The sequence below is a fragment of the Columba livia genome, chromosome 1 (assembly GCF_036013475.1).
Source record: "Columba livia isolate bColLiv1 breed racing homer chromosome 1, bColLiv1.pat.W.v2, whole genome shotgun sequence".
Lineage (NCBI taxonomy): Eukaryota > Metazoa > Chordata > Aves > Columbiformes > Columbidae > Columba > Columba livia.
Genome location: NC_088602.1, coordinates 36,856,435 through 36,867,976, shown reverse-complemented (window position 1 = coordinate 36,867,976; position 11,542 = coordinate 36,856,435). Strand labels below are relative to the sequence as shown.

Below are 11,542 nucleotides of genomic sequence, written 5' to 3'. Positions count from 1 at the left end.
TGGCAAAGAGACTTGCAGGAAGAATTAAATGGGTAAAAGGTAATTCTGCCTGCAGGACTAACACAAATCTTTGTAATATCTGTAGTATTCTGAACGAACTAAAATTCTGTTTAGCAGTGAAAAGCAATGCCTATTTACCTAATTATTGGTAAAAAATCCCAAACAAACAAAACCAAACCAACAAACAAAAAAATCACCCCACCAAAAAAAAATAAATTGGTGTGAAGTCTTTATGCTGTTTGGTTTGTCATTGCTACAGTCACACAGGAGCAGACAGAAAGAGCCAGATACTCTGAGGGATTAATCATGTTGTTCAAATAGAACAAAATAAAGAACAGGTTAATGAAACTGTTAAACTATAACAAGCTCAGACGATGAGACATAGAACTTAGTCATGTTTTTTTCAACATTTTTTCATGTTGTTTATAATTCTGGCTCTTCAGAAAGACATTTAAAAATATATATATACAAAGTAAAACACAACCCTTCACATTCCTCAGTTTTTTTTCTCCACTTGCATACCCAAGAAGCAGTGTTTTGATCCTTCATGTTGAGATGACAGTCTTTGAAAACTTGAATCTTTATTTATAATGTTTTTGGTGAATTCACACCAGTGTACTAAACCAAACTATCCTTTATTCAGCTCCACTTTTCTGTAAGCAAATAACAGCCAGTAGGGATTTAGCACATCAGCTGCTTAAAAGATAAACCTACCCAGCTTGATGAAAACTCTTTACCACCTTCCTGTTGAGAGAAAATGGTTACACATTTCTAATAAATGAAGCAGGAGCTGTCATTTTTTTGGCAAACTGATAAGTAGCTGTAACAGCCACATTGCCACAAGTTGCTTTTCCAAAGTAATTACCATCAGGCTCCCTGTGGTATGCAGTGTTTAACACATTTCTTCTGTGTTAATGAATGCAAAAGCAGGCAACACCACTATTAGTAATTGCTTTTTATTCGTAGTCCTCATTTTCCAGATAGGTCACATTAAACACAGCCATTAAACAATAGCGGTTGAGATAATCCATACAATGTATGCTGCTTTTTTTTTTTTTTTTTTTTTTTTTGTGTGTGTGTGTCGTTCACCAGTCATTGGTGCAACTTTGAGCCATATGGGGAGACAGGGGCTGATAAATGCGAATGCCAACCTGTATCACAATTGGGCCAGAGAAGTCAAAACCGTAATCAGGTTTCATTCAGTTACACTTCAAATCATCATATCTTGATAGCCAAAACTCCCATTTGAATTAATGCAATAATAATCGCTGCCTGATGTCAAAAGAAAGTAATTAAACAATAATGAGTGGGTGTTTATTATGCCAGGCTTCAGACTCCTTTCTGACCTCAGCAATTTCCCTTCCATTGGACAGCAAGCAGCTTGAAAGTTTGGTTGAATGATGCATCCTGCTCTACTATGAGCAATGTTTGATTTCTAGGGGTAACTTAGACTGGAAACCTATATTCTCAAGTGGCATTTCATGGTTCAGGAGAAGCTTTTTCCTGAAAAATATGCCAAGAAAACAAAAAAAAAGTCTGATTTTGAGTCCTGGTTTGATTGGCCAAATGTTTAAGGAACTCCCAGTTGCTGGCTGTCATCAATAACAAATAAAATAAAAAATATATAGAATGCCTTATTCACTATTCAGAGTGTACAGTATAATCTTATTAGTTACTTAACTTGCCTCCCTTAACTCGACCATTCTATTTATAATTATTTGCCAGATATATTATTTCAATCTTACAAAACATGTATGTAAGGTATGAGAGAAATAACTCATAAACTTTATCTTTCATTGCTGTCTCTTTCTCCAGTAATGATAGTAGAGATACCATGGAAAATCTTATTTTTTTAAAATTCTTTTGTGTGTAGTACTTCTTTCACACACAATCATGTTAACTTTGACTGAACCAGCAAAACTCACATTGTGTAAGATCTGCTGGTTTATTCATTCATTATGTACCCATTCTAAATTGTGAAACAGATTTTTTTAACCTGGGATATCCTTTTCAGAACAGTACGCCAGAGATCTAAAACACAAGGCAGTTGTCAGCCAAATTAGATAAAAGCAAGGTTTCCTAAACTCTTCTATAAAGCTATGAGTCATGAATTCTAAATTACCTCAGAGTGGTAAATAAATAATCACTACTAAATACAGATAATGTGTTAAACAGCTAAAGCTAGTAAATCACTAGTGACAGAGAGCCTAAAGGTAAATTCCTCTTACATTGGCACAGCCCTTTCTCAGAATGTTGTGGCTTTATGTCTTCAGAAACATACAATGAATTGTACAATTGGTTACTCAATGTTAAAATGATTTCTAAAATACACAAATTTCCATCACTTGACTGCATTTACATACTGGCTTAGATTTTGCTGAATAATGAATCTCACTGTCAGAGCTAAATACTTGGTGCACAGACACTGAAGTGATGGGCACCACGGAAATACATATGAGACTGATCAAATAATAAGAAATTCTCTCCACTATGGAATTTCAAGCTATCAAGCTATCAAGCAAAACTGATCTTGGATCTCCTGGCCAAAAAGAAAGAAAAAAATATATAACACAGACAACACCACATTTGAGATACATAAATTGTCCAAAACATGGAGAGTAGATTGAAAAAACATGTACAAGATCCTTTTTTTCACATGTAATTGTAGACTTTTAACAGCAGGAGCTGAAAGTGAACTGCCAGAACGGTTGTCTCCCAAATACAATTCATTGTAGGACTGACTAGCTAAAATCACCATTTAACATCAATCCCATCATCAAAACAGGGTGCCGGGTCAACTTTCTTTCTTGAACTGGTGAAAACTATGGCTTTGTGGGATTTGAGATTGCCAACCACTTTTATATATGTTTGTATGGTACAGATTAACTTTTATAAACCAAATGCACCATTTTTGAACAATGTGTCACAGTGGTATTTCAAACAGAGTATCTGAAGCATATAAGGGACAAATCCTGAGCTAAAGATTTTATTCTTCTGTCTCTTCTTGTTCTGTGCAAGTTCATTTTGACTGTGGATTGTTTTTTAACTTTAATCTGAAGTCAATTTTGAATTTTTCAAATGCATAAAGACACCCTTAGAAAAAATAATAAAAAGTAGAAATTATATCCCAACTTATTCTTTAAATACTTTTCAGAACAAATTAAAACCAAACTAAAAATGCCCCCCTAAAATATAAGCAGTATATATCTAGAACTACAGTAAGCAATTGCACATTCTCAAGAATCAAATAAAATACTGTCCATGCCACCTTAGCAGTGGCATATTTTTTCAGCTCTGTAAACTTAATAGAAAAACTTTGAAAATGGTGGCATCTCTTAAGAAGTCAGTCAAATATCCTACATTAAACAGGCTGGCTGCATATGTTTGGAAAAAAACAAGGAGGTTCCAAATGTTAGTTCGAGTGTAATTTTTGTTATTAAACATGGGTTTGCAATAAAAGCTTCTACAAGGACTTGCACATAACCATGACTGATGGATGTATTTGTAGGCCATTCAGTTAGCTCCATCAGCTCACTCAAACACATTTTGAACAGATTATGTACTGCAGTACTTCGTAGACCATACATTTAACAAGAGACTTTGCTCTGAGGCGCTGCTTCCCACAATCCATGGGGAAAAGGAAGCAGGAAAAAACAAAACTCATAGAGTTCGACAGCTACTGAGGCAACACTTGCCATTTACAATATAAGCCCAAATATTTTTGCAACACAACTATATATTAATTTAATAAAATACACAATATAGCTCTTATACACTCAACAATTTGGCTCATATGCACTGAATCTGCAATAAATCAATAAAAATATGTCATTTGATGTAAACACACTGAATCTTCTTACATTTGCACATTTAAATGATCATGTGATTTGTGTGAATGTCTAAGACATTTTCACTTTCCTGAGCTATTTTAGTGTCCACAAATGAATAAAAAAGTGTTAATAATGTTAATTTCTTTTGTGTATTACCCTTAAAGGTAACATGTTTTTTCAAACTTTATTTTACTTCAGTTTTTTTAAACTTACCACTAACTATTTATAGTTTTGTTGGACACTAAAATGCTAAATAGATATTAAAATCATATTTCCTTTTTATCAAGTGAATTAGTTCATGTGTGTGCAGGACAAGATGGACTATATCATTTTACATTTAACCTTAATATGATATGAAGTGTTCTACGAATGATCAGGATATGTCTTGTTGAATCATGATTTGGAATGGTATTTTTGTTGCTATTTTCATGTTCTTTTTTTTTTCTTTTTTTTTTTTTTTTCCCATATTTGTGGCAGGTAGCTTTGTACAGAAATGTTTACCACAAATGAATGTTAATGTTTGGTGTCTCTTGGACTACTATAAGAACTCTTTTTAGGACTTTCAGTAGAAGTCTGTGGTGACTGCTGGAAACTCACCACAGATCAGAATTATTCAACCCTGTTTTTCTTGGGGTTTATACGTAAACAGTAAAGTCAGCATCAGCTATTGAGGACAGTCTTTAAGTATCAGACATATTTCCATTCCACCTTTCTCCCACCTTCCTATCAGATTGTCAAAATGGCACTGTCTTTCCTTCTTTTGTTTTGTTTTTAGTGTACTTGACTCTGTCCTAATGAAAGTTTGGTCAAAATGAAACCAGTGTTATCTGTCAAAAAGAAAGAGCAGTGAAAATAACATACTTGTGGGCACTTCAGATGTTCACTAAAAGCCTTAAAGCAGCATTGGTCTTCCTTCATTCCTGTAAATCTGTTACAGACAGGGGATTGATTTATTTATTTACTTTTAATCAGCAGAAGAGGAACGTAACTGCCAGCCTGTCTTTATTTTCCCCCTCACTTTCTGACGGCCACAGGGTCACTTCCCCGACAGTCCTGCAAGAGCTTGTCTATTTCTCTTACAACTTCCTCGGCATCCACCGACTCCCTGCCTAGATCCCGTGCTGAACGGTCTAACTGCTCCAGAACAGAGTCCATCTCACTCGAGTCTCGGCTCACTCGGGAATGCGCATCTGCAAAGGCCCTAGCCATCTGATCTGTTGCAATGAAGGGAGCGTCTTTTGACTGTTTACTAGGCGATAGATACTGACTGTCAGTTGACAAGTACTGGCTGCTTGGTTCAGCCAAGGCTCCTGATTTCACTTCACAACCATCCAGTGGTCCTTTTGTTGAGGTGCAAGACTCAATGCATGTCTTGGTTGGGCTGCTCGATGCTGAGGGAACCTCCTGAAGCAGAGGACTCAGGGCACGTTTGGCTTTTAAGTAAGGTTTGACATTGGCAATGAGAATAGTGTGCTCTCTTTTGTCTTTCCCAAATGTACAAAAAGTCTTTTTCCCAGTAGGATTTACAGTTTCGTATGTCTCAGTCTCAACGTTAGCTTCAACTGTGGGTACAAAGAGATTTGTGCGATAATCTGCATTCTCAGCCTGACTGGCTGCAGGGAACTGTGGCATCCAACACCTGTCAGAATGACCAAGCACTCTGCATTCATCTGTGCAGTTAACACATTCTTCTTGCTCTGTAAAACAAAGAAGAAAGAGAAAAAAACTCTAATTATATGTGGATTTATTTAATTGATAGGCTATGATCAACATGTGATGGGCTTACTTGACTTCTGGTTTCTTAATTACAGAAAAAAAAGAAGTTGTTATAACTAAAATATTTCATATTTTCATAAGATTGCATAAACCTGCTAGTTGAGACAATAGAATTATTTAACTTTGTTCTCTGGGTATTAAAGCATTCACACAGCCCAATGGAAATATAAAGGAGTCATTAGAGAATCATTCTCAGTGGAATTGAGCTTCATCTGTAAACTAATCTGCTGTAGAAATCTGTTAGGCTTTGTTCTGTAAAATTCACGCTAGAAAAGAGTGAACAGTACTTAAGGAACTCAAAAGGCATTATCAGGATTAATTTTTCAAGTCAAATAACTGAGCAATGACTGCCTTTCTGGAAATACAAACACTTCATAAAAATCAGTAAGCTGGCTTTTCATTTTTGTCACCTCTATTTTGTCTATAATTGTTATGTTTTGTGACAGTCACAAAATAAAAAGGTTTTCTTAAAACCCCTACTTTTCCTGCTGAGAACAGAGAACTAGAATTTTCCATCAGTATGCATTAAATATAAGCTTGTCAAAAAGTGCGTATTGCAATTTTATAAGACATGAGTATGGATCATGCAATCAGTTTTCCCCTTTTTTGTTTTGGTGCAAGTAAGTGAAAATGGATTTGCTCAATACACACAATTTGGAAGGATGACATAACGTGACACACTATTTGAACTGATGTTTTCAGATAGTGTTTTTATATTCTTATTTATTTCAAAGAATATGGTTAAATAAGATTTTTTTTATTCACTGCATTTTTAGAACATAAATTTTGCTACTTTCTGTTCCACAATTCAGAGACATAAAGAAAACTTTGTTCTTTAGAAAACCTCACCTTGTCTGTCACTTTACACTAATAGAATATGTTTAGGCTACCATTTACCATTTTTCAACTGTACGTATGACTCTAACCCATTGCCAAGGATAAGGAAAATTCCAGAAATAGCCCTTAAATCTGTTTTTTAGAAAAAGCATAACTCTGATCCAAGTTGCTTTATTTTCTTTTCTTCTCCTCAGTACTCTACAGTCAATGCTAATAGAATAAATTCTTTTATCATCTCCAGGTTTCAATCAGCTATACACTGGTCTTTAACTATTAAGGCTGTTTTTTTTTTTTTCACAAAATAGGCACATGGGTTCAAATATTCATTTTATTGTATTAACTTAGTATTTTAAAAATGCCCAGAATTCCAGTTAGACAAAAAACTGTGGGTATACCTTTACAGGTAAGGATGAAACACACACAGAGAGACCTGCACAACAGCGCTTCAGAAAAGTGAAACAAACTTGTTTACCCAAAGACATGAAAAAACTAAGTGATTATCATCTTTCTAGATTAGAAAATAAATTCCTAGTAAACTTTTAGTATTGTCACTAGATTCATGGACCGTTGCACTGCAGAAATCTGACACAGAAGAAACGCTGAAGGTGATCTATGAGAATCCAATAGTGCAAACAGCTTTGACTGTCCACATTGCCAAAAAATTCATTAATAAATGTGAATTAAATTTAAATAGAATTATGCTATGTCACAATGATCAGTTAAATCAGGGTGAGATAATTTACCCAAAAGTGATACTTGTTAATGATACAGTTCTGTGAAAAAGTGTCATTCTGGTTACATGCTCTCTTTCTTGAATAGTTTAAAATCTAAGCCTGGTGAGGAAGAAAATCTTTACCCAAGATCTTTACCCAAACCATTCTAGGATTCTATGACCTCTAATGAAAACTAAGGTGCATGCTGGTTTTATTGTACAAGAAAAATTAGAATTATCATAATGAAAAGCAAGAATAAAAGACAACCTCAACCCTGGAACTGTGAGACAGTGACAAAACTGGGAAGGGTATAAAGAGGACACTTAAGTTTGCAGTGTTTTATTTTATGTCACTTGAATGAGGTGACATTTGCTTGCATCACAGACATAAAATGTGTGGTGATAGTTGCTTAATGAAAAGGGAGCCATACAAATGAAGGACGCTGCAATATATCTAATTCCTCCCATTATTTTACCTCCACTAAATTTCTCTGCATCTAGTTTTCCAGATATTACACCAAACAGCTGCTGCTTAAAACAGGCATGTGAAACAGCTACTCTTTCTCCCTCTCAAAGAAAGGAAAACATAAAACTCTACAAAACAAACCAAATCAAAATATATTAAAAGGCATTTGGGCAACAGCATTGGAGAGGAAGGTTTTAAGTTTCCAGGGGATGGGCAATAGTTAATACTAGCCAGGTTTGATTATGCTTTATCACAAAAATCCAATAGACATAATTAAACAAAAAAATGCCCCAAGTGCAGCTCTTTCATTGTTAATTCTAGAACTTCAGTTTTTTTCAAATGCTTTCTATTTATTAATTTTGGTATTTTTCTCTTCCTCCTAATCCTACAGTGTGGACGTCTGGAAAGCTCAACCTTTAGTTTTAAAACTTGACCTACAGAGTAAGGAGAAATACAGGGTGTTTTACTTAGAATTTTGTTTAACTGTGTCTAAAATTGGTTTTCTCTTATATGGAATTCATGGTAATGCTGTTTTCTTGCACTTCTAAAGGTTTCCCTAAACAATTAATCATCTGTAAAAAAAAAAAAAAAAAAGCACTTCCTATAAAATTCTAACCATATTTAATGTGTCAAAAGCTGATAGCGTACTGGGAGACCACGAGTGAACGCAACTGGGAAGATTTCAATACATTACAGCCTATTCATTAAACCATGAAAAGATCATCTGAGAAGGGAAGCTTTTCCTGTTTTTCAGGTAATAGTTCTGTGCTATGCTATATTAAAATACATTAAATAAATGTTCATATATTTATATATGATTCTCTGCTATCTACATTTACAACATATATATGCACATGACATATATATATCAGGAAATTCTATTCTGACATTGTCTTTTACTCTAAAACTTGACTGAACTGTATTTGTTTAAAAAAAAAAAAAAACAAACAAAAAACAAAACAAAACTATTCCCCGAACTGAGATTGTAAAGAACTCACTTTAGATGGAAAATAATGATCAAAGAAGTTCTCAGGCACTGGAAACAAGTTAACTACACCAGGTATTCAGTACTGTGCAAAACCTGTGCTTTGAGATTTTCAAGACTGATTAAGTCAATTTTGTTAGAACTAAGTTATGTTCTAAGATTTTAAGTTCTTTGGTTTTATGTATGTGTGTACACATACACTGGGTATGAGGACAACTCCTACACAGTATTTACATTATTCATTACTGCCAAGAAAAATACAAAGTTTGGTTGGCAGTCTCTTAAGTATAAGAGAAATACATCACACAGCATATATATGTTATATATATTGCATGCCATAGCTTCCTTCCCATTCTCATTTCCTGCATTTGCTAAAGCATGTTTTATACTTGCGTTCATACTCACAGTATTGACTAACTTTCCATTTCTGCTCCCTGGGCATCCTAGAAGTGACTGAGTTAAATATGAAGCCAGAAAAAAAGGAAGAAACAAATACTGAATGACCTTGAAGTGAAAACCACCTGCATCACATGAGCTTTGGTGCTTCAGTCCTGAAAATCTGCGTCTTTTCACTTCACTCTTTTCTGTCACATCATAGGAAATTGATTTTGAGTATTGATTATTATATATTGTAAGCTGCTTGTCTCACCATTAGCCTGTAATTTTGACTGCTACAGCTAGCAGACAGTCAAGAAAATCGAATGGGCACTTTTGTACTAGCAGCAGAAACTATAAGCACCAAGGGCCGAATTAGTATATATGAGAAAATAGAATCAATTTAAAGGTAAATATATAAATATATATCTGTAAAATAGGTCATACACTTTGCTGTACAGCGAGATGCACTGGTACAGTGATATGCACCACTGGTCTTTATCTCTATGCTTGTCTCCCTCCTGTTGAAAATAAACCCTTAACAGTGCAAGTGTGTACAATAAACAGAAGCAGCCTAGAGGTTTCACTAACTCTCTGGAGCTTTAAGGGTAAACAGTCAGAAGTGCTTTATGCATTAGGGGAGAACATACACTAAAATAGAACTGCTAAATTATCAGCCATAGAAAGAAAAGGAAACAAGCTATGTGGAAACAAGTCACCCAGATAGGAAATGTATAGTGGATAGAAATTTAAGATGATGTAGGATGAAAGTTATGCTGGCAGCACATAAAATGCAACGCAAGGTCTCTATTTTGATGCAATATAAGTTGTATCTTACATATTTTATTTTACATTATTAAAGAACCCATATTCAGCATTTGCTTTCTGTAGCAAACTTAGAGCAAAATATATCTTTATTACGCTATCTTTAATTTCCTATGCTTTCCTCATAAATATTTTGAAGATAATTAAATAAGGGTACTGATTTTGCCCTAAATATATTGCACTATAAAGTTAATTAATTAATACTTAGATAGTTGGCTTCTCTCAATAGCTAAAACTGAAATATCTTAGTTTGACTCACTAATTATATGAAATTTGCATAATGATAACAAAGAAGAAACTCAAGAATTTTTTTTTTTTAAAAACGGTGACTCAATGTAGCCAAGATGAGTTATTAAATACAATATTTCTTTCTAATTTAATTGGACCTTAATTATTTAAAATAATTATATGAGTTACCCACGCACGCACAAAGCAGAAAACAATAAACAGTAAACAACACATGTACATAAATCAACATGCAATCATTTTCAAGAAATATTTCATATATGGTATTTATAAGTTGATGAACAATGTGCTCTTCAACAAAGTACTTCGTACAATGAAATAGTAAATGTCCAGGCTTCTGCACAGGGGAAATCAGACCTTAAACATACGTATATACATATATGCACTTATATATATGTATGTAAATACATGCATGCACACATATATTTAAAGTCTAGTTTCTTCTATACCAAAGTCTGAACATATACCTAGACAATCATATTCCTCCCAAAACTTGCAAATGTTATTATTAAATTGTATTTGAAGTTAAACAAGGCAGACAGATTTTGGATCATTATAATTTATAAGATTTGATCTGGTAAATGGGCATTCAAGTACATTCTCATCTAAGAATGTTCTACTCACAGAATATTAAAAAAATAGTAGCTTTGTGTTACCATATGTTCATTGCTGAAGGTTAAATAAGAATGTGCCTAGATAAGTACATGAATAACACTGAATATTTTTAAATGTCAGTAGCTTTTGTCATTTTTTTGTTGTCCCAGGATATGTTAACCTGTCTTTCAGATATTTGGTTTTTTTTCTCTTTCAACAGGTGATGTTTAGTTTTTATTATTGCATAAACACTTCCTTCTAATTGACTTTTTTAATTTGTTTTCTTGTTTTGTTTTGTTTTTTTTTTTTTTGTTTTTACCTCTATGAATATAAAAGCCAAAAAAAACCATTGATTGTCAGGCATGGCTCACTGTCTGACTTAGATGACTGGAATGGTTTTCAACTAACAACTGAAAATGAAAAATACACTGGAGGACCCATTCTGAAATATATGTCATCTTTGAAGCTTGCAGTTTCACACTGCTGATACTATCTACCTTCACTCTTGAAATGCTCTATTCTTCATTACATAACAGAACGAACAGTAATGCGCATGTTTTCTGACCATTGTTTCACACTACAAAGAAAAAAAAATAATCTGCCATTGAATGCATGGATGGAGTTGCACTGACTTCCCTAGCAGATAGATTCATTTCACCCTTGATGTTGTGAATTTGTGTTCATTATTGAAAATATTTCCACTTAGAATTCACTCAATAATGAAACAAGGTGTAGAATTCTCTGTAGCTTATATTTCTCAGGTCTAACCGCAAACACACCATGTAAAAACAAACAAAAAACAAACAAACAAACCAACCAAAATCAGTAATTGCAACAGACTAGTAAAATAAGGTATGTTTTACATATCTACCTTGAGTAGATACGAAAGATCTGTA

At 33.9% G+C, this 11,542-nt stretch overlaps 1 protein-coding gene across 6 annotated transcripts in view; it reads right to left on the bottom strand.

Annotated features, from left to right (window-relative positions):
* Positions 1–940: 940 nt before the first annotated feature.
* PCDH17 (protocadherin 17) overlaps positions 941–11,542 on the bottom strand; it is a 98,334-nt gene continuing 87,732 nt past the window's right edge. For all 6 annotated transcript variants that reach the window (XM_065055215.1, XM_065055206.1, XM_065055195.1 and 3 more), the window contains one exon: positions 941–5,527. In XM_065055215.1, the coding sequence (XP_064911287.1) occupies positions 5,354–5,527 (174 nt within the window). In that variant the 3' untranslated portion in view covers positions 941–5,353. The remainder of the gene's footprint in view (positions 5,528–11,542) is intronic.